The 24,804-nt window shown below is 42.4% G+C and overlaps 1 protein-coding gene across 4 annotated transcripts in view; it reads right to left on the reverse strand.

Moving 5' to 3' along the window:
* The window catches only part of NELL1 (neural EGFL like 1), a 988,017-nt gene that overhangs the window by 221,679 nt on the left and 741,534 nt on the right, over positions 1–24,804 (reverse strand). For all 4 annotated transcript variants that reach the window (XM_077287196.1, XM_077287197.1, XM_077287195.1 and 1 more), the window contains one exon: positions 10,065–10,160. In XM_077287196.1, coding sequence (XP_077143311.1) covers positions 10,065–10,160 — 96 coding nt within the window. The remainder of the gene's footprint in view (positions 1–10,064; positions 10,161–24,804) is intronic.

Raw genomic sequence — 24,804 nt, forward strand, 5'->3', positions numbered from 1 at the left:
GCGCACAACCGGTGGCCGGAACGCCGAGAGAGTATTACAATATTCAGCTTCAGGCAATACTCTAAACCAACGGCAGGACAGTCAGTCTAAGGCGGGCTGTCTCACCTAAATCACCTATGCAGTCTTGGGGGGCAACTTGTGGAGAGGGGCGACTCTAGGGTCCCGGAAGAGCTCCGAGCCTACCCGTCATACGGGTGCCGTCCTAACCGTAACATCAGGGAGGGACGGAGGATTAGCAGAACATCATCTAATCGAGTTGTGATGGAACTTAAGAAACGGACACAACAGTTGTGGGGACTTTCCGTAAGCACAGCAGGGGAGGACCACAACACATAGCGCTAGCAGGAAGGCACAGATTTCCACCTGCTAAGAGAACTCTGGAGGTGCCATTGGACCGGCCGGACTTGCGCAGCCTGGTTATCTGGATTCCGGACTGAGGACCCAGAGACCTTCAGTAAAGAGGTAAAGAGACTGCAACCTGGTGTCCTCGTTATTTACTACAATCTACACTGCACCGCAACATCACCGTCTACATCTATCACTGTACGCCCCTCAGCAGGGTCACGGACCGGGCCTAGCCACCGTGACAACCCCAGAGCAGATACTCAGAGGCCCGGTACCGGGTACCCCTCGGCCCTGCGGCAGTGGGGGCGCTACACAGACAAAGGCAGCATCTTATTCATTTAACAAACTGCCCGCTGAATTATTATATAGAAGCATAGGTAAATTTGTAAATGAGGGTAATGAAATATTTACATGTAGCTAAACAGTGGGCCCCTGGAGTCAATGTTATTGGTGGGCCCTTGGCACCTCAGTCTGAGACTGGGTGTACATGAATGTATTATCGGTCCTTGTACGATCCGACAAAACATCGGATCACACTCAGACCAATGTTAGTCTATGGGGCAACGCACAGGTCCGATTTTTTCCTTGAACAGAGAAAGAAAAATCGCTGTGTTTTCAAGTTTGATCCGATATTCAGAGGGCACTCGGTCATGCAAGTCGATGAGTCCATGGAAACCATCGACCTGCACTCGGATGACATCTCAGAGCAGTGACACAAAGAAGAAGATGAAGATATTTTTTTCTTCTTCTTTTCATCTGAGAGAATCAGATCCCACTGTGGTCACATTCTGGTCAGAGTGTCATTTGCAAAATTAGCCCAATTCTCTTGGATGAGAGACTGTCCGTTTGCACGAGCCCTAAGTTTGCTTCTACAGGACAACTTGGGGTTGGGTGACAGCTGATGCCACCGGTGTCCCTTGCTCACCACTGGTACCTCCACTAAACCAACGTTGCTGACCAGTCACCGATGGTGTCGAGAACAAATAGCATGAACAGGAACCAAAAAATGAAGACCAACAAATGTTGACCAGTCATCTCAATACTCAGCATCCAAGAGATAGGGTCCCTTCATGATGGGCATGATATGACCCTGGCTCATCAAAGGACAGCCCTCCTCCTGTTCCCGGTAACCCATCCTAGTCCTGACCTTTGTAGCCAGAAGGCTCACAACCTAAGCAATATGGCGCTAACCCTGGAAGCAGTATGGCACCATTACAAACATGGATACCCCAATAAGAGAAACTACCCATACAGACCTTGTCCCAATTTTCACAGCTCTATGGTCTGCCTTGTTTAGCAATGGGGGCTTTGACTTTTTTGGGGACTGGATGGGGTTTACAAACGCAGAGGAGGACATACCTTTGATGCAACCTATGCAGTCACACAGGGGCCCAAAATATAAGGGGCCCACTACCACCTCCAAAGTAGGTGGAATTGTGGATTTTGACGAACTATTGGACGGCAAAGGACCCATATACTGAACTTTCCCATGGGCCCTCTGCTGTCTGTGCCCACCACTGTACAAACGTCTTGCATTCGAGAAGGGGTTTTCTGAGATAACTAAAAATTTGCAGTAAATGGTTTTAACACCCCCACATAACTTCCACCAAAAACGAAGACCAGCCATTACTCACAGATGAATGCCCTGTAGCTCCAGTGCTCCTCCTTGGCTTTTGCTTACTTCCTTGCAGAGATCACATCCATCTAATCATGTCTTTCCCATCACGGCCTTAGCAGTTTTGTGCCGTCCACATCAGCATCAACTCTGAGACCAGTTAAAGGGATTGTTAACCACTGGGAACAATTTTTTTTATTTATTTTAATGCATGCATTTGGGGCTAAAAATCTTTCTTCCTATTCGATTTACTTTTGCACCATTTGTCCTTTACAGGCTCTTTTGTTTCCCGACACATTCAACTTTGATGTGGTCTGTGATCAGAAATCAGCTGAGAGGAGCTTAAAAAAGAAGACAAGTTTTAAATACTCTTCTATTGGGCAGTTAGAACGAGCTCACTGACAGATTCCCAGTTAACCCATTTGGCATCCAGCAATAGACTGTGCAACACACAGGCTATAGAGGGCAAACGTTGCAACATTTGTAATAAAATCCAATTACGAAGATTACTTTTAGGTCAAAATACATGCACTTAAACAAGAAAAAAAAATGTCTCCAAAGGAGGACAACCTCTATAATGACTGCAGTAGACCATGAGTAGATGGAACGTGGAGGTAAGGAGAGATAAGTTGGGAGCGCTGTAGCCACGGAGGGTTCATCAGGTGTACGCAATGGTGGTTTTACTTTATAGCCTTTACTGATTTTTGCCAATCACGAAAAACTTTTAAATTTTCCCCCCTTATGGGTTAAATCTCCGGATCGACAGCTTAAAATTCTGAGCTATAACTAAATATGTGAAAATGAAGATTATTTATCTCATTTAGACTTAAATTTGTATTTGATTTTACCAACCGGCGTTACCGCATCGTACACAAATGTTTCGCCTCATTACCTTATGGCTCCGCCACTCTCTATCATCGGCCAAGAATGACTTTCAAGGAAAAAATATATATTTTTCCCCTTTTTTTAAAAAACCCCCCCCTAAATTCACTGAAACGGAACCTTAGTCGATGGCAGCTTCATCGACTTTGTCTGCAGGCCAAATCTGATAGAAGTTTGTTTCTGCCTCGGCAATTTGGTTGACTGATCTGGATGTGGTTAATTCAGCTTGATTCTGTGATCCTTGAAGGCAATATGTCAGCAGGTTTTTGCTATGTAATCTAAAAGTAGCATGATGTAGGGGCAGAGATCCTGATTCCAGCAATGTATCACTTAGTTTACTGGGTTAAACAGTTGTGATATAATCACAGTTTTCTCTGCTGCAGATCTATCAGAGCTCGAATGCTGAATTCCGTATAACCCCGCCCACACCACTGATTGATAGCTTTCTGCCAATCAGTGCTGGAGGTGTGGTTGGCTCAGGAAGCACTAGACATCTATTCCTGTAGTGATAATTTCCTGCTAATAAAACACTGATTTTATTGACTCCGCAAAACACAGCCTAGTAAGTGGCACATCACTGAAATCAGGGTCTCTGCCTTTACATCATGGTGCTCTCCGATTACATAGCAAAAACCTGACGAATTCCCATTAACTCAGGTGGATAGAAGTCTAAAAGTTCCAAAAGTGGTTAGGGTGTAAAGACAGAAAATACATTTTAGGTGTTGGACCACCCCTTTAATTTATAAATATTGAAAATTTAATAAAAAGTAATAAAAACAAGCTATGATGACCTGTTAGATTTTTATCAACATTTTACAGTAAAAAAAATGTAATTTTTTCATTTTTTTTTTTTTTGTTCCATTTTGTGTTTAACGAATTTCCCGGTAGCAGTTCTGAATACATCAAAGGGTGATTTATTTTTTTATTTTTTTTAATGGTATCATTTTAGGGGTTTCCCAACATAATAGCCCCTCAAAGTCACCTCAAAACTGAATTGGTCATGAAAAAAAGTTTTATAAACTACCTTGAAACAATGAAAAATGTATGCTAAACTTTCAACCCTTCTAACATTCTAACTAAATAAAAAGCCATTTAAAAAATGATGCTGACGTAAAGTAGTCACAAGGTAAATGCTTTGGTTTAAGGGTCTTAAAATTCAAAGTTTAGAAGTGGATTTTTGTTTTCTGCAACGTAAAACATATTGACCCAAATTTACCACTGAAGTACAATGTGTCACACAAAAAAAACAAGAAATCTCAGAATCACTGGGATAAGTTGAAAAATTCTAGAATTATTTATCCATATAGTAACATTAAAAATGGAATTCAATTGGGTTTGGTCACATAAGGGTAAAAGGGCATATATGCCCAAAAATTATCAGCCAGTGAATCCTTGGAGTCGTCTTATTCTGACAAGTTCCCAGTTGCATCTTATACTTTGGGAATATAGGTGATATCCAATATGGCAGCCACAGCAGCTTGAATAAAGTTTCTTATCCAAGTTTTTTAAAGCTGCAATGAGAAAATCTGCTGAGTAATACCGAAACTGAGGGGTCAGAAAAACCTGGGTGAAAGCCCCCTCTACAAGCTGTAATGTCAGGCATTATTGCGTCTGTAAAATTGTAGGACAAGGGCACAGTCAGATGACCGTATACATCGGACTGCAATGCACGGACTGGCCGGCGGCTCTCCCGACCAGATCATGACATCTTCATATATTTCTATGCAGCTGTCACACATGTGTCAGGAGACCCGCCGGCCAACTCTGTGCATTGTAGTCCGATCTCGGTCCAATTTATACATTCGTCTGAGTGTGCCCTTAATGCTTCTTTATGCCCTTGGTTCCATTTACTCCATTTATATGAGAGTATATGGATTTTTTCTCCTAACAATCTGGGACCAAGCTGTAATATTGGACATGGCCCATGGAGAACCCTTTCCAGTCTCATTCACACGTCTCTGAAAATCAAACCGCACTCGGATGACATCTGAATGCAGTCCAATTTTTGTTTTCACAGACCTATAGACTTGCATTGCTGATTTTGATCTGACACTTGGATCAAAGTTGCACATGTCTCCGCGATTTTGCATGGACATGCAATGATTCTATAACACTGGGAGCGGGCGGTCATTTTACTACAACTATGTGATTTGCATCATTCCGGCCACTAGACTGTATCTGGCCTCGCTCTATCACTTGCATTGAGCAAGACCACGCCCGCCTAGTCGGCACATAACTGCATGTGTGCAAATCCCATACTTGCAGTCATGCAACCACCGTTGACCTGGAGAATCCTCTCAGCGCGCACGATGTGAGAATTCACAGGTCTGCAGTCACACTGAGTCTGCAGACTTGGAGCCTGAGGCCGGACAACTCCCTTTAAGATCTGAATTTCCATATGTACTAAATTCTAAGGGCTAAAATCGCTCTATGTGGAAAGTGACATGTTGGTGTAAGGAGACTTTTGGGCCATGCAATGCTAGCAATTGCACGATTTTACAGCAATACGTCTGCCAATCGTCGAGAATCGGTGACATCATGGCGTATCTCACAGACGAATCTCATTTTCAAGTGTTTGCACATTTACTGCTCAGAATTATGGTGGAAAGCCAGTGCTATGGCTTCATTTAATTCAGTTTAATTGACTGGTGCATTGTTTGATTCCTTCTCAATTACAACGAAACACAAATCAATGTACAGAACATACCATTAGCGGGGAGGAATAATTACTCACAGATGCTAAATGCCTAATTTTTGACTAAATTAGTTCCAAGGATGAGATGCCTGAGGAACCCTGGCGTACAATCAGCTAACAAGATCTCCATTCCCTTCTCCCATCGAAGAAATTAAGTTGTTGGGGTGTATGGGGGTAAGTTCCTATCTGGCCACGAGAGGGGTTGTTTTACATTTTTCGACATGTAATGACCGATGGAAAATTAGACAATATAAAGAAAGCAGAAACCAAGGAAAACTTCCCCAAAAACAAAATATAGAAAAATATACAAGGATCCAAAAATGTACATACCCATTGGCTTTAGTTGTGGTGTTTAATTTTGTAACACTTATTGGTCGATCATTCGCTGTCAACATCATGATCGTTTCTTAAATATTAAAAAGTCTTAAATTTGGATAAGTTAAACTTTTAATTTTCTATATTTTTCATTGGTTTTTTTTTTTTTTTTAAACTTGACACATTCAACTGATTTTATTTTGTTTTCTTTTCAGTTCTTTCATAAAGGCCCAATCTCTACTGGATTACATAAAGATGGAGCTGGCCTTAGGCCACCAGTGGGACTTCTACCCACCCTCGGCTTGTTTTTTGCATTTGCATGAAATAAAAGAAAACCCCTTGATCGTCTTTGGCGAGGGGATTGCGCATTCTGTATGTTAATTAGGACTGGGATTAGAGGGATCACATGTTGGTTAATTCTTCATTAAGTCTCAGAAACCTTTCTGTCAAAATCTTCCTGAAATCCTGCAAGTGTTTCAGATCTCAGGCATCTCAGAAAACAGATACGTGAATGAAATATCAGCGCGATACATTTAGAACAATGTGTTCCCACATGATTATTTCTTTTTTTTTTTTTTTAAAGCACAATTTGTTAATAAAAAGCATCAAAACTTCAAAACACAAAGTTTGTTTTGAATCCTCACAATAAATCTAATTTGTGGGAAAGAGGAAAATGTTCATCAATTCGGATTGTAGAACTTTAAAGTCAATGGGATTGCATTTTTTTATGAAATTTCTTCAAATAAAACAATCGCTGTCCTTCCTTGCAATAGATGAGTCCTGTGCACCACTCTGTTGTCCGTACACACTTGGTGGAGCCCTCCACAAGGCTGTAGTAATACAGGAAAATCCAGGAACCAGGGCACCAGATGTCCTCCTTTTGGTAACTTTATTAGTGCAGAAAAATCACAACCTTTCGGCCACGCAGGGCCTTTATCAAACCACTGAAATCTCTCTTTTATATGGCTTGATAAAGGCCCTGCATGGTCGAAATATTGTGACTTTTCTGCACTAATAAAATTATGAAAAGGAGGACGTCTGGTGCCCTGGATCTTGGATTTCTCTGCATCCCTGTCCTTCCTTGCAATAGATGAGTAGTGTGCACCACTCTGTTGTCCGTACACACTTGGTGCAACCCTCCACAAGGTTGTAGCAATACAGAGAAATCCAAGAACCAGGGCACCAGACGTTCCTTTATTGGCAACTTTATTAGAGCAGAAAAATCACAACGTTTTGGCCACACAAGGCTTTTATCAAGCCATTGCAATATGTCTTTTTTATGGCTTGGTAAAGGCCCTGCATGGCCGAAACATTGTGCTTTTTATGTATTAATTAAATTACCGAAAGGAGGACATCTGGTGCCACTGATTTATCTGCATCCCTGTCCTTCCTGGCAAATAAGATAACATTCCCTCACTATATCCGTTGTAGAGTTGAGCAAAAAGATTTGCAGGACCCTGGTCTAGTGGCCAGTTTGGTAGACCATGATTACGGCACCAGAGCCCTGCAAACTAAATGTGGTATCCCTGGCATGTCTTCTGATTAGAAAGCCCCAGAGACATCATGTGGGCATCACAACCGAAAAGTAATGATGTCTTGAGGGGCTTACTGATCAGGGGGACGCCGAAGGTAGTAGGAGATTTAAAGGGCTCTGGTCCGGTCGCCACAGACAAGCAAAGTGGCTGATAAACCAGGGTGCTGCAAATCTTTTCGCTCAACTTTCATCCCTTGTCTAATCTAATATTTTAACGTAAAAATCAAAAAGATGACATGTGACAGATTAAAATAATGTCTCAAGCATTATAACATTTTCCCTATCGATTTTAAGAAATGAATGTTGCAAAAATGGTAAGAATATATATATATATATATATATATATATATATATATATATATATATATATATATATATCTTTATTTTCATATTATACTAATTCTCCATTCTATGTTTTTTTCTCTAATTATTCTATCACTGAAGTCACCGAGAGATGACTCAAGAAAACATGGACAAGATGATGTTTCTTCCAGCTATATCAATGGTGGAAGTTAGCAATCGCCATAGATCTGTCCCCCTTTCCCATAAAATTGAGAAATGAAAGTTTTTTCTAATGTTTTGCACTAGATCTTTCTGCTTATTTCTACATTTCCTTCCTGTTCTCAATTAAAGCACAAGATGACGATGAACTTAGTGCCAAAATGTAGCCTTGCTCGCTAAATCTCGCCTACGGCAAATTTGAGACCGAACTGTCACAATCAATTAATTAGTGGGATTTCAGCTGTGAGAAAGGGAAGTAATTAGCAGGATCACTAATGCTGAGCAACCGCTCCAGATAGTGACTGGAAGCCTAACGCTTCTCATCAGAGTTACAGTTTATCATCCAGCCAGAGAAACGCAAAATCGTTTTAGGCTTCGTTCACATTGGCAATGGAAGCTCCATTCTGGGCCGCTGATTCAGCAAAAAATGGCAAGAAATACAGCGTGGCATACTATTGGGTAAAATTATACCCACCGTAAAATTATAGTTTATGGGATACGGTACTACACACACAGGTTGCTAAACAGATAAATAGTAACAAACTGTACACAAATAGTACTGGTATACTGTACACAAATAATACTGGTATACAGTACACAAATAGTACTGGTATACTGTACATAAATAATACTGGTATACGGTACACAAATAGTACTGGCATACTGTACACAAATAATACTGGTATACAGTACACAAATAGTATTGGTATACGGTACACAAATAGTACTGGTATACTGTACATAAATAATACTGGTATACGGTACACAAATAGTACTGGTATACTGAACATAAATACTGGTATACTGTACACATAAATAGTACTGGTATACTGTACACAAATAGTACTGGTATACGGTACACAAATAGTACTGGTATACTGTACACAAATAATACTGGTATACGGTACACAAATAGTATTGGTATACTGTACATAAATAATACTGGTATACGGTACAGAAATAGTACTGGTATACTGTACATAAATAACACTGGTATGCGGTACACATAAATAGTACTGGTATACTGTACAAAAATAATACTGGTATACTGTACATAAATAATACTGGTATACGGTACACATAAATAGTACTGGTATACTGTACAAAAATAATACTGGTATACGGTACACAAATAGTACTGGTATACTGTACATAAATAATACTGGTATACGGTATACACAAATAGTACTGGTATACTATACATAAATAGTTACTGGTATCCTGTACACAAATACTACTTGTATACTGTACATAAATACTGGTATATGGTACACACAAAGAGTGCTAGTATACTGTACACGTAATTTGTACCATGGTGCTAAATACAAAAAATACTGCTGTTCTGTACACATAAATACCACTATACTGTACATAAATACTGCTGCTATACTATATACAGTATATGAATGGAACTGGTGTACACAATACATATGAATAAATACTACATGGATGCTGTACACAATACTAAAACTATATTGTACACATAAATATTACTGGTATACTGTGCACATTAATACCGTTTTACTGTTCAAATAAATAGTACCTTTACACTATACACCTAAATAGTACTGCTATGCTCTACATAATAATATACCACTATACTGTACATAAGTAATATGATAAATGTATAGCATATCCAGCGATAATACCACTATACTGCACATATTAATAATTTCATACACCTATTCAAACACATTGCACAAACTCGCACACATTACACATACTTACTTCTCACGCAGGTCACCGTCTCATCTCACCACAGCTGTAGACAGGAGGCTATGGTGAACAGAGGAAACAACTCCCTGCGCGCTGCACGCTTCCTGCTCTCTATGCTCTCCCTGCACTCTGCACGCTCCTGCTCTCTTCACACTTGCTGTTCTCTGCACGCTCCTGCTCTCTTCACACTTGCTACTCTCTGCACACTCCCAGCACAATCCCTGCTCTCTGCACGCTCCGTTCCTCTACTGTCTATTGTGACCGAGCTGCAGCCATTGGCAAAAAGCATTGAATTACAGGCAGGAGAGGTGGGAAATGGCAGAAACTCAATGGGTCCTACAAATTAAGAGGATACCCAGACCCTGTGCTCCCTCCACATAATTACCCAGCTATTCCTGGGGTAAGTCCCCCCCTCCACAGCTACACCCCTGCATACAATAACATTAGTTTTATGATTGTACCTTTTTCGCAGTGAGCTCCTGTGAATCCAGGGGGACAAACGCACTTGTTTGGGGCCACACAAGTTCCACCATACCTGCAACCCTCCTCGCAGAAAGCTACAAGACAAAATAAAACACAAGATAAAGTTATCAGTGTAATAAGAATCAATACTTAAAGGGATTGTCCAGGACTTTTATACTGATGGCCTATCCTTAGGATAGCTCATCAATATCTGGTGCGACAGCCGGCACCCCCGCTGATCAGCTGTGCCCGTGCAGTACAAGGCCGCAGACACTATTCTGTTGATGGAGCTATGCAGCTCTGCAACTCAGCATATCCGGCAGCAGGAGAACGTGATTGGCAGGGGTGCGGGTATCTCACCCCATGGATCAGATATTAATGACTTATCCTAAGGATCAATGTAAAAGTTCTAGACAGCCCCTTTTAGAGCCTCTGTGCTGAAACACCGAATCAATAAATGTCTTACAGTTTGCTACATTCGTATGGTATCTACCGTAGTCTAAACAGTCTATCGAGTAAACAGTCAGGACTCCAAACTAAAACATTTCCCTGCACTGATACATTGTAACAAAACTATCAGCACATAAAAAAGATTTATATTATTGGTTTGTGTAGTTCACACAGCTTTCCACCAGAAAAGGAGAAAAGGATGCGCTTGTAGTGACGTCTCAGCAGTGAAGGTTTATCTCTGTCGGAGTTTTCAGCATCAACATTTGTTTCTATTTATTGACAACAAGCAGAGATGAAATCACTGCCAGGACCGGAATACAAAGTATGTATTCTTCAATGAAATGGCGCAGGATTAAGCGAATGTGCATACCATGCTATGTGGCACGATTTTTGTGAAGACACTGTCTGCAGATTTGCATATACAATGTCTTCAACAAAAAACGGCGCTAGAGATCGTGGTATGCGCACGCGTTGTCTCAGGCGCCATTTTATTGTATCTCACTACAACATCAACATAAAATATTGTAGTAAATTACTTCAATAAAATGGCGCTGGAGACAATACATGCACATACCACGATCTCTGATGCCATTTTATTGAAGTAATGTACTACAATGTCAACATAATAGTGCGCACGCACTGGCCATAGGTATAATGGTGACGGTTGGCGCATGCGCACTGCTATGTTGACATTGTAGTACAATTCTTCAATAAAATGGTACCAGAGTCAAAGCGTATGCAGCCGGCGATATCCGGTGCCATTTTGTTGAAGACACTATGTCTGAGAATTCACATACACAGTGTCTTCAATAAAATGGTGAAATAGTGTTGGCACCCGAGCATACTCAAATAACGCCTTATAGGAGCATGTTCGCTCATCACTAATGACCAGAGATGTCAGGTGTAGCGTCTCCACACCCCGACGCGTGTTTCGCCACTAGCTTCTTCCGAGGGCATCTATATTGAGAACGGCTGACACAAGGGAAGGTTTTAATACTATAGACAGGATAGGACCGTCCCAATTGGGTATACCTTGTTGCGGTGGGATGGCTTTTACGCTTTTGTTGATGAAAATAGTGTTACCCTATGCTATTTACATGTACTAGTACTATTTATTTACTACAGGGTATATGCACATTAATTTTTTTTTCTTGGGTTTTGTTTGTGAAATGGCCACAGTGTGAACGTGCTCCTACTTATTGCACATCTACCAATTTATGCTCTGACTCATTTCTTTGGTCTTTTTTTTAGAACATCACATGGTACAGCACAGCCTATCAGGAGGGACTATCGTAGCCCGTATAAAAGCAAAAACAGGGAATGCAGCAGCTATTTTTAGTGTGAATCTGGATCGGGAGAGGATGTTACAGCTTGGCATTAGTGATACAGAGAAACCATAAAACACTAAAGAAACTGTACAGACATTGTAACAGGACAGCAGTGAAAAACGGTTTACATCTATTTATCCATGGTCAAATATGTAGAGGTCACCATGCCATTACTAAGGGCTTATACACACGTCAGCATTTGGTGCGTATTGTGTATCACCGTTTGTATGCCAGGAGTGGACCTTACAACGAAAAACTACAATTGAAAGATTGACACTTCTGTGTTTTAGAGACATTCCTGTTTTTGACATACAGATACTGATGAAATACTAATCAAAAATAATGATGTGTGAATAAAGCCTAAGTCTGTGTTTCCATTAAGAAGCTAGACATGAGTTGGATAAATGTCATGGTTCTCAATGGCAAGAGAACGTAGTAAACCATACAAAAGGACTAGCTCTTGGAAGATGGGAACTCGAGCTGACTGTGAGCTAAACCTACCGCACAACTAACAGTGGCCGGGTAGCGTGCCTACGTTTTATCCCTAGACACCTAGCGCCAGCCGGAGGACTGACTGACCCTAGCAGAGGAAAATACAGACCTGGCTTACCTCTAGAGAAATTTTCCCCAAAAGGCAGACAGTAGCCCCCACATATATTGTCGGTGATTTCAGAGGAAATTGACATACGAAGTATGAAAATAGGTTTAGCAAATTGAGGTCCGCTTACTAGATAGTAGGAAGACAGAAAAGGGAACTTCACAGTCAGCTGAAAACCCTTTCAAAACACCATCCTGAAATTACTTTAAGACTCTAATATCAACTCATGACACCAGAGTGGCAATTTCAGCTCACAAGAGCTTCCAGCCTCAGAAATATTCAATCACAGAGAACTGGAACAAAAATGCAAAACAAACTTAGGACTAAAAGTCCAACTTAGCTGATAGTAGTCTAGGAGCAGGAACATGCAACAGAAAGGCTTCTGGTAACATTGTTGGCCGGCATAGAAATGACTGAGGAGCAAGGTTAAATAGAAAACTCCCACATCCTGATGGAAACAGGTGAACAGAGGAGATGAAGCACACAAGTTCAGTACCACCAGTGACCACCGGGGGAGCCCAGAAACCAAATTCACAACAGTACCCCCCCCTCAAGGAGGGGGCACCGAACCCTCACCAGAACCACCAGGGCGATCAGGATGAGCCCTATGAAAGGCACGGACCAAATCGGAGGCATGAACATCAGAGGCTGTCACCCAAGAATTATCCTCCTGACCGTAGCCCTTCCACTTGACCAGATACTGAAGTCTCCGTCTGGAAACACGGGAGTCCAAGATCTTCTCGACAACGTACTCCAACTCACCCTCAACCAACACCGGAGCAGGAGGCTCAACGGAAGGCACAACCGGTACCTCATACCTGCGCAACAATGACCGATGGAAGACATTATGAATAGAGATGCAGGGAGGTCCAAACGAAAGGACACAGGGTTAAGAATCTCCAATATCTTGTACGGGCCGATGAACCGAGGCTTAAACTTAGGAGAAGAAACCTTCATAGGGACAAAACGAGAAGACAACCACACCAAGTCCCCAACACAAAGACAAGGACCAACGCGACGACGGCGGTTGGCAAACTGCTGAGTCTTCTCCTGGGACAACTTCAAATTGTCCACCACATGCCCCCAAATCTGATGCAACCTCTCCACCACAGCATCCACTCCAGGACAATCCGAAGACTCCACCTGACCGGAAGAGAAACGAGGATGAAACCCCGAATTACAGAAGAAAGGAGAAACCAAGGTGGCAGAACTAGCCCGATTATTGAGGGCAAACTCCGCCAAGGGCAAAAAGGCAACCCAATCATCCTGATCCGCAGACACAAAACACCTCAAATAAGTCTCCAAGGTCTGATTAGTTCGCTCGGTCTGGCCATTAGTCTGAGGATGGAAAGCAGACGAAAAAGACAAATCAATGGCCATCCTAGCACAGAATGCTCGCCAAAATCTAGACACGAATTGAGTTCCCCTGTCAGAAACGATATTCTCCGGAATACCATGCAAGCGAACCACATTTTGAAAAAACAGAGGAACCAGCTCGGATGAGGAAGGCAATTTAGGCAAGGGGACCAAATGGACCATCTTAGAGAAACGGTCACACACCACCCAGATGACAGACATCTTCTGAGAAACAGGGAGATCAGAAATAAAATCCATGGAGATGTGAGTCCAAGGCCTCTTCGGAATAGGCAAAGATAACAACAATCCACTAGCCCGAGAACAACAAGGCTTGGCCCGAGCACAAACATCACAAGACTGCACAAAACCTCGCACATCTCGCGACAGGGAAGGCCACCAGAAGGACCTAGCCACCAAATCCCTGGTACCAAAGATTCCAGGATGACCAGCTAACGCAGAAGAATGGACCTCCGAGATGACTCTACTGGTCCAATCATCCGGAACAAACAGTCTACCAGGCGGGCAACGATCAGGTCTATCCGCCTGAAACTCCTGCAAGACCCGTCGCAAGTCTGGGGAAACAGCAGATAATATCACTCCATCCTTAAGGATACCTGTAGGTTCAGAATTACCAGGGGAATCAGGCTCAAAACTCCTAGAAAGGGCATCCGCCTTCACATTTTTAGAACCCGGTAGGTAAGAAACCACAAAATTAAACCGAGAGAAAAATAACGACCAGCACGCCTGTCTAGGATTCAGGCGCCTGGCAGACTCAAGATAAATCAAATTCTTGTGGTCGGTCAATACCACCACCTGATGTTTAGCCCCCTCAAGCCAATGACGCCACTCCTCAAAAGCCCACTTCATAGCCAAGAGCTCCCGATTACCAATATCATAATTTCGCTCAGCGGGCGAAAATTTACGAGAAAAGAACGCGCAAGGTCTCATCACGGAGCAGTCGGAACTTTTCTGCGACAAAACCGCCCCAGCTCCGATTTCTGAAGCGTCGACCTCAACCTGAAAAGGAAGAGTAACATCAGGCTGACGCAATACAGGGGCGGAAGAAAAGCGGCGCTTAAGCTCCCGAAAGGCCTCCACAGCAGCAGGGGACCAATCAGCAACATCAGCACCCTTCTTAGTCAAATCAGTCAACGGCTTAGCAACATCAGAAAAAACAGTTATAAATCGACGATAAAAATTAGCAAAGCCCAAAAACTTCTGAAGGCTCTTAAGAGAAGAGGGTTGCGTCCAATCACAAATAGCCTGAACCTTGACAGGGTCCATCTCAATGAAAGAGGGGGAAAAAATGTACCCCAAAAACGAAATCTTTTGAACCCCAAAAACACACTTAGAACCCTTTACACACAAGGAATTAGAGCGCAAAACCTGAAAAACCCTCCTGACCTGTTGGACATGAGAGTCCCAGTCATCCGAAAAAATCAAAATATCATCCAGATAAACAATCATAAATTTATCCAAATATTCACGGAAAATGTCATGCATAAAAGACTGAAAGACTGAAGGGGCATTTGAAAGACCAAAAGGCATTACTAAATACTCAAAATGGCCCTCAGGCGTATTAAATGCGGTTTTCCACTCATCCCCCTGCTTAATTCGCACTAAATTATACGCCCCACGAAGATCAATCTTAGAGAACCACTTGGCCCCCTTTATTCGAGCAAACAAATCAGTAAGCAGTGGCAAAGGATACTGATATTTAACCGTGATTTTATTCAAAAGCCGATAATCAATACACGGCCTCAAAGAGCCATCTTTTTTAGATACAAAGAAAAAACCGGCTCCTAAGGGAGATGACGAAGGACGAATATGTCCCTTTTCCAAGGACTCCTTAATATATTCCCGCATAGCAGCATGTTCAGGCACAGATAGATTAAATAAACGACCCTTTGGAAACTTACTGCCCGGAATCAGATCTATAGTACAATCGCAATCTCTGTGCGGAGGTAGTGAACCAAGTTTAGGCTCCTCAAAAACGTCACGATAATCAGATAAAAATTCCGGAATCTCAGAGGGAATAGATGACGAAATGGAAACCAAAGGTACGTCCCCATGAGTCCCCTGACATCCCCAGCTTAACACAGACATTGCTTTCCAGTCGAGGACTGGGTTATGAGATTGCAGCCATGGCAATCCAAGCACCAACACATCATGTAGATTATACAACACAAGGAAGCGAATAATCTCCTGGTGATCCGGATTAATACGCATAGTTACTTGTGTCCAATATTGTGGTTTATTACTAGCCAATGGCGTGGAGTCAATACCCTTCAGAGGTATAGGAACTTCCAGAGGCTCTAAATTAAACCCACAGCGTTTGGCAAAGGACCAATCCATAAGACTCAAAGCGGCGCCAGAGTCGACATAGGCGTCCGCGGTAATAGACGATAAAGAGCAAATCAGGGTCACAGACAGAATAAACTTAGACTGTAAAGTGCCAATTGAAACAGACTTATCAACCTTCTTAGTACGTTTAGAGCATGCTGATATAACATGAGTTGAATCACCACAATAGAAGCATAACCCATTTTTTCGCCTAAAATTCTGTCGTTCGCTTCTGGACAGAATTCTATCACATTGCATAATCTCTGGCGCCTTCTCAGTAGACACCGCCAAATGGTGCACAGGTTTGCGCTCCCGCAAACGCCGATCAATCTGAATGGCCATTGTCATGGACTCATTCAGACCTGTAGGCACAGGGAACCCCACCATAACATCTTTAATGGCATCAGAGAGACCCTCTCTGAAATTCGCCGCCAGGGCGCACTCATTCCACTGAGTAAGCACAGACCACTTACGAAATTTTTGGCAGTATATTTCAGCCTCATCTTGCCCCTGAGACAGGGCCATCAAGGCTTTTTCAGCCTGAATCTCTAAATGAGGTTCCTCATAAAGCAACCCCAATGCCAGGAAAAACGCATCCACATTGAGCAACGCAGGATCCCCTGGTGCCAAAGCAAATGCCCAATCCTGAGGGTCGCCCCGGAGCAAGGAAATTACAATCCTGACCTGCTGTGCAGGATCTCCAGCGGAGCGAGATCTCAGAGACAAAAATAATTTACAATTATGTTTGAAATTCTGGAAGCGAGATCTATCCCCGGAGAAAAATTCAGGTAAAGGAATTCTAGGTTCAGATATAGGAGCATGAATTACAAAATCCTGTAAACTTTGAACCTTCATAGCGAGATTATTCAAACCTGTAGCTAAACTCTGATGATCCATTTTTATCAGGTGAAATCAGAACCATTCAAGGATTAGAAGGAGAGAGAGACGAAGGCTGCAGTAAGCAGAGATGCAAGTGAATCAACTAATGAGCAAACTCAGAAAAAAAAAAAAAAAAATTCTCTGCAGACTTCTTTTCTCTCCTTTCTTCTGCCAATTATTTTAACCCTTGGCCGGCCAAACTGTCATGGTTCTCAATGGCAAGAGAACGTAGTAAACCATACAAAAGGACTAGCTCTTGGAAGATGGGAACTCGAGCTGACTGTGAGCTAAACCTACCGCACAACTAACAGTGGCCGGGTAGCGTGCCTACGTTTTATCCCTAGATGCCCAGCGCCAGCCGGAGAACTGACTGACCCTAGCAGAGGAAAATACAGACCTGGCTTACCTCTAGAGAAATTTTCCCCAAAAGGCAGACAGTAGCCCCCACATATATTGTCGGTGATTTCAGAGGAAATTGACATACGAAGTATGAAAATAGGTTTAGCAAATTGAGGTCCGCTTACTAGATAGTAGGAAGACAGAAAAGGGAACTTCACAGTCAGCTGAAAACCCTTTCAAAACACCATCCTGAAATTACTTTAAGACTCTAATATCAACTCATGACACCAGAGTGGCAATTTCAGCTCACAAGAGCTTCCAGCCTCAGAAATATTCAATCACAGAGAACTGGAACAAAAATGCAAAACAAACTTAGGACTAAAAGTCCAACTTAGCTGATAGTAGTCTAGGAGCAGGAACATGCAACAGAAAGGCTTCTGGTAACATTGTTGGCCGGCATAGAAATGACTGAGGAGCAAGGTTAAATAGAAAACTCCCACATCCTGATGGAAACAGGTGAACAGAGGAGATGAAGCACACAAGTTCAGTACCACCAGTGACCACCGGGGGAGCCCAGAAACCAAATTCACAACAGATAAAGCCCTAGGAGACCTCAGATAGTTACACATATCTTTTCTGGGCTATTGGAGTACTTCAAATCATTTTTCTTTTTTTAGAAGATTTTGGTAAAGTTTGTGAATTCTATTTTTAAAAGATTCGTTCATCTCTAGATATTTCTCATACAGTTGCTTTATATCTGCATTTGAGCAATGAAGTTAAAAAAAAAATGCAAAACTATACACACCTTATTGAGATGGAGAAGTATTAAGCTTTTGTCTGGTTGTTAATATTCTATTAATCAAGTCTTTTGTCAATTACACATTCCTTAGGAACTGATTACTTTCCTGTTGCCTTTATGGGGGGGTAGGAAGAAAACGTCTGCTTTACTGTGTAATATTGTGAGTCAGGATTAGCGCAGCTCGGAGCCGTCATTTCCTCACTTTCTGCTCGATTATTTTGTGTAGACACCGGAAATAATGGCATTGTTTATTTATGATGTTTTTAGTGGTTTGCCGCTGCAAACAAATACTCCAAATTCACTGGCTACAATGTACAATTCCTCAGTAATAATCTCCAACCCCCCCTTCCCAGGCTATTCTAAATGTAGATATAAAAGCCCTTATTAATATTTATTATCAGACTAAATAGCGTGTTATAAGGTGTTAATATGGATGATGGGACTGATAATGTACAGATATTGCAGCTGCTTGCAAAACTGGAAAGATCTATTGTCAACATTCCGGACTTGTTACATTGTATCACGCAGAACACCTGCCACCGCATATGGATTATATCTGAATATAAATATATTCTATTCATATACTAAATAATGCAACATAATATACAGTAAACTCGATGTCTAGTAAAAGCTTCAGGAATAGGAAACATTATTTTAGGTCATGGCTGTTTTTATGGATTGTGAATCTTCCTGAGTAAAATGGAATGACTTCGCTCCAAGAAATGATTTCACATTTAAACTGAATGATCATGAAGATCTAATTGAAATATGTTATGTGAATAAGTAAAGTCTACTTTTCAGGCGGGATAGCGGGGGAACAAGTGATGCAGAAAAAAAAAAACGTATACACTTTCTACTCAATGTCAGACAGGTGCTGCAAAGGATTAATGGAGTTAGACATCCATAAAGTAGGAAAAAATGAGCGTTTTATTATATATATATATATATATATATATATATATATATATATATACAGTACAGACCAAAAGTTTGGACACACCTTCTCATTTAAAGATTTTTCTGTATTTTCATGACTATGAAAATTGTACATTCACACTGAAGGCATCAAAACTATGAATTAACACATGTGGAATTATATACTTAACAAAAAAGTGTGAAACAACTGAAATTATGTCTTACTACATGGTGGCCCGATTCGAACTCATCAGGTATTCTAGAATATGCATGTCCACGTAGTATATTGCCCAGCCACGTAGTATATTGCCCAGTCACGTAGTATATAGCACAGCCCATGTAGTATATAGCACAGCCCACGTAGTATATTGCCCAGCCCATGTAGTATACAGCACAGAGCCACGCAGTATATTACACAGCCACGTAGTATGTAGTATATTGCCCAGCCATGTAGTATATTGCCCAGCCACGTAGTATGTTGCCCAGTCATGTAGTATATTGCCCAGTCACATAGTATATAGCACAGCCCATGTAGTATATAGCCCAGCCCATGTACGCAGTATATAGCAGCCACGTAGTATATAACATTGCCCACGCAGTATATAGCAGCCACGTAATATATAGCACAGCCCAAGCAGTACACAGACCACATAGTATATAACACTGCCTATGTAGTATATAGCAGCCACGCGGTATCTAACAGCCCACGTGGTATACAGCAGTGTGGGCACCATATCCCCGTTAAAAAAAATAATTAAAATAAAAAATAGTTATATACTCACCCCCCGGAATCCACCGAAGCTCCGCCGAGCCGCTCGCGTCGCCCGCCATCTTCCGTTCCCAGGATGAATTGCGAAATTACCTAGATGACTTAGCGGTCTCGCGAGACCGCTAAGTCTTCTGGGTAATTTCGCAATGCATCGCCGGGAACAGAAGATGGCGGCCGGCGCGAGTGGCTCGGCAGACTACGGAGGGTGAGTATAGCAGGTTTTTTATTTTTCAAATATTTTAACATTAAATTTTTTTACTATTGATGCCGCATAGACAGCATCAATAGTAAAAAAATTGGGGACATACAGGGTTAATAGCAGCGGTTACGGAGTGCGTTACCCGCGGCATAGCGCGGTCCGTTATCGTTGGCATTAACCCTGTGTGAGCGGTGACTGGAGGGGAGTATGCGGGCGCCGGGCACTGACTGCGGGGAGTAAGGAGCGGCCATTTTCTTCCGGACTGTACGAGTCGCTGATTGGTCGTGGCTGTTTTGCCGCGACCAATCAGCGACTTGGATTTCCATGACAGACAGAGGCCGTGACCAATGAATATCCGTGACACAGACAGAAGGACGGAAGTGACCCTTAGACAATTATATAGTAGACTAGACTGTGGCCCGATTCTAACGCATCGGGTATTCTAGAATATGCATGTCCCCGTAGTATATGGACAATGATGATTCCAGAATTCGCGGCAGACTGTGCCCGTCGCTGATTGGTCGAGGCAACCTTTATGACATCATCGTCGCCATGGCAACCATTATGACATCTATGTCGATACTGTGCCAGTCGCTGATTGGTCGAGGCGAATTCGCGGCAGACTGTGCCCGTCGCTGATTGGTCGAGGCAACCTTTATGACATCATCGTCGCCATGCTGTGCCCATCGCTGATTGGTCGAAGCCTGGCGGCCTCGACCAATCAGAGACGCGGGATTTCCAGGACAGACAGACAGACAGAAAAACCCTTAGACAATTATATATATAGATATTCTAGGTTCTTCAAAGTAGCCACCTTTTGCTTTGATGACTGTTTTGCACACTCTTGGCATCCTCTTGATGAGCTTCAAGAGGTAGTCACCGGAATTGGTCTTCCAGCAATATTGAAGGAGTTCCCATAGATGCTTAGCACTTGTTGGCCCTTTTGCCTTCACTCTGTGGTCCAGCTCACCCCAAACCATCTCGATTGGGTTCAGGTCTGGTGACTGTGGAGGCCAGGTCATCACTCTCCTTCTTGGTCAAATAGCCTGGAGGTGTGTTTGGGGTCATTGTCCTGTTGAAAAATAAATGATGGTCCAACGAAACGCAAACCGGTTGGAATAGCATGCCGCTGCAAGATGCTGTGGTAGCCATGCTGGTTCAGTATGCCTTCAATTTTGAATAAATCCACAACAGTGTCACCAGCAAAGCACCCCCACACCATCACACCTCCTCCTCCATGCTTCACAGTGGGAACCAGGCATGTAGAGTCCATACGTTCACCTTTTCTGTGTCGCACAAAGACACGGTGGTTGGAACCAAAGATCTCAAATTTGGACTCATCAGACCAAAGCACAGATTTCCACTGGTCTAATGTCCATTCCTTGTGTTCTTTAGCCCAAACAAGTCTCTTCTGCTTGTTGCCTGTCCTTAGCAGAGGTTTCCTAGCAGCTATTATTTCCATGAAGGCCTGCTTCACAAAGTCTCCTCTTAACCCATTATCTACCAATGTCCTTTTTTTTGGGACGCCTAATCTTTAGCTTCTAGCAACTAAGATTTTATAATTTTTATAATTAGGTCCAATTTTTTGTGATGTGTTTGTAAAATGAATGTTTTCAAAATAGGAAATCATGTCATTATCATTTTTAAATTAATTTTGGGACGCCCTTTTCTGAAAAATCTGTACTTGTAAAAATTTTAATTTGGCAAGTAATGGGTTAACAGTTGTTGTAGAGATGTGTCTGCTGCTAGAACTCTGTGTGGCAGTGACCTGGTCTCTAATCTGAGCTCCTGTTAACCTGCGATTTCTGAGGCTGGTGACTCGGATAAACTTATCCTCAGAAGCAGAGGTGACTGTTGTGAAATTGGATTTTGGGCTCCCCCGGTGGCCACTGGTGGAATTGAACTTGTGTGCATCATCCCCTCTGTTCACCTGTTCCCATCAGGATGTGGGAGTCGCTATTTAACCTTGCTCCTCTGTCACTTCCATGCCGGTCAACATTGTAATCAGAAGCCTTTCTGTGCATGTTCCTGCTTCTAGACAACTCCCAGCTAAGTCGGACTTTTGTCCTTGTTTGTTTTTTTTGCATTTTGTTCCAGTTCACAGCTGCAGTTTCGTTTCTGTGTCTGGAAAGCTCTTGTGATCTGAAATTGCCACTCTGATGTTATGAGTTAATACTAGAGTCTTAAAGTAATTTCAGGATGGTATTTTGATAGGGTTTTCAGCTGACCATGAAAGTGCCCTTTCTGTCTTCCTGCTATCTAGTAAGCGGACCTCGATTTTGCTAAACCTATTTTCATACTACGTTTGTCATTTTCATCTAAAATCACCGCCAATATATGTGGGGGCCTCTGTCTGCCTTTCGGGGAAATTTCTCTAGAGGTGAGCCAGGACTGTATTTTCCTCTGCCAGGATTAGTTAGTCCTCCGGCTGGCGCTGAGCGTCTAGGGATAAAACGCAGGCTACGCTACCCGGCTACTGTTAGTTGTGCGGCAGGTTTAGTTCATGGTCAGTTTAAGTTTCCATCCTTCCAAGAGCTAGTTCATATGTATGCTGGGCTATGTTCTCTTGCCATTGAGAACCATAACAGTTTGACCGGCCTACAAAGGGTTAAATTAATTGGCAGAGAAAGGAGAGAAAAAAGAAGTCTGCTGAAATTTTTTTTTTTTTTTTTTTCCTTCAGTTCTGAGTGTGCTTTCAATTGAATCACTTGCAAGTCTGCCTATATTGCAGCCTTCCTCTCTCTCTCTCCTTCTAATCCTGGAATGGCTCTGTGTTCACCTGTTTAAAATGGATATTCAGAGTTTAGCTGCAGGTTTGAATAATCTCACCACGAAGGTTCAAAATTTACAAGATTTTGTTGTTCATGTTCCTATATCTGAACCTAGAATTCCTTTGCCTGAATTTTTCTCGGGGAATAGATCTTGCTTTCAAAATTTCAAAAATAATTGCAAGTTGTTTTTGTCCCTGAAATCTCGCTCTGCTGGAGATCCTGCACAGCAGGTCAGGATTGTGATTTCCTTGCTCCGGGGCGACCCTCAAGATTGGGCTTTTGCATTGGCTCCAGGGGATCCTGCGTTGCTCAATGTGGATGCGTTTTTTCTGGCCTTGGGGTTGCTTTATGAGGAACCTCATTTAGAGCTTCAGGCGGAAAAAGCCTTGATGTCCCTATCTCAGGGGCAAGATGAAGTTGAAATATACTGCCAAAAATTCCGTAAATGGTCTGTGCTTACTCAGTGGAATGAGTGCGCCCTGGCGGCGAATTTCAGAGAGGGTCTCTCTGATGCCATTAAGGATGTTATGGTGGGGTTCCCTGTGCCTGCGGGTCTGAATGAGTCCATGACAATGGCTATCCAGATCGATAGACGTCTGCGGGAGCGCAAACCTGTGCACCATTTGGCGGTGTCTACTGAGAAGACGCCAGAGAATATGCAATGTGATAGAATTCTGTCCAGAAGCGAACGGCAGAATTTTAGACGAAAAAATGGGTTGTGCTTTTATTGTGGTGATTCAACTCATGTTATATCAGCATGCTCTAAGCGCACTAAGAAGCTTGATAAGTCAGTTTCAATTGGCACTTTTCAGTCTAAGTTTATTCTATCTGTGACCCTGATTTGTTCTTTATCATCTATTACCGCGGACGCCTATGTCGACTCTGGCGCCGCTTTGAGTCTTATGGATTGGTCCTTTGCCAAACGCTGTGGGTATGATTTAGAGCCTCTTGAAACTCCTATACCTCTGAAGGGGATTGACTCCACCCCATTGGCTAGTAATAAACCATAATACTGGACACAAGTAACTATGCGAATTAATCCGGATCATCAGGAGATTATTCGCTTTCTTGTGCTGTATAATCTACATGATGTGTTGGTGCTTGGATTGCCATGGCTGCAATCTCATAACCCAGTCCTCGACTGGAAAGCTATGTCTGTGTTAAGCTGGGGATGTAAGGGGATGCATGGGGACGTACCTTTGGTTTCCATTTCATCATCTATTCCCTCTGAGATTCCTGAATTCTTGTCTGACTATCGTGACGTTTTTGAAGAACCTAAGCTTGGTTCATTACCTCCGCACCGGGAGTGCGATTGTGCCATAGATTTGATTCCGGGTAGTAAATACCCTAAGGGTCGTTTATTTAATCTGTCTGTGCCTGAACATGCTGCTATGCGAGAATATATAAAGGAGTCCTTGGAAAAGGGACATATTCGTCCTTCGTCATCTCCCTTAGGAGCCGGTTTTTTCTTTGTGTCTAAGAAAGATGGCTCTTTGAGGCCGTGTATTGATTATCGGCTTTTGAATAAAATCACGGTTAAATATCAATATCCGTTGCCACTGCTGACTGATTTGTTTGCTCGCATAAAGGGGGCCAAGTGGTTCTCTAAGATAGATCTCCGTGGGGCGTATAATTTGGTGCGAATTAAGCAGGGGGATGAGTGGAAAACCGCATTTAATACGCCCGAGGGCCACTTTGAGTATTTGGTGATGCCTTTTGGCCTTTCAAATGCCCCTTCAGTCTTTCAGTCCTTTATGCATGACATTTTCCGTGATTATTTGGATAAATTTATGATTGTGTATCTGGATGATATTCTGATTTTTTCGGATGACTGGGACTCTCATGTCCAGCAGGTCAGGAGGGTTTTTCAGGTTTTGCGGTCTAATTCCTTGTGTGTGAAGGGTTCTAAGTGCGTTTTTGGGGTTCAAAAGATTTCCTTCTTGGGATACATTTTTTCCCCCTCTTCCATCGAGATGGATCCTGTCAAGGTTCA

The sequence above is a fragment of the Ranitomeya variabilis genome, chromosome 2, assembly GCF_051348905.1.
Source record: "Ranitomeya variabilis isolate aRanVar5 chromosome 2, aRanVar5.hap1, whole genome shotgun sequence".
In the NCBI taxonomy this organism is placed as follows: Eukaryota; Metazoa; Chordata; class Amphibia; order Anura; family Dendrobatidae; genus Ranitomeya; species Ranitomeya variabilis.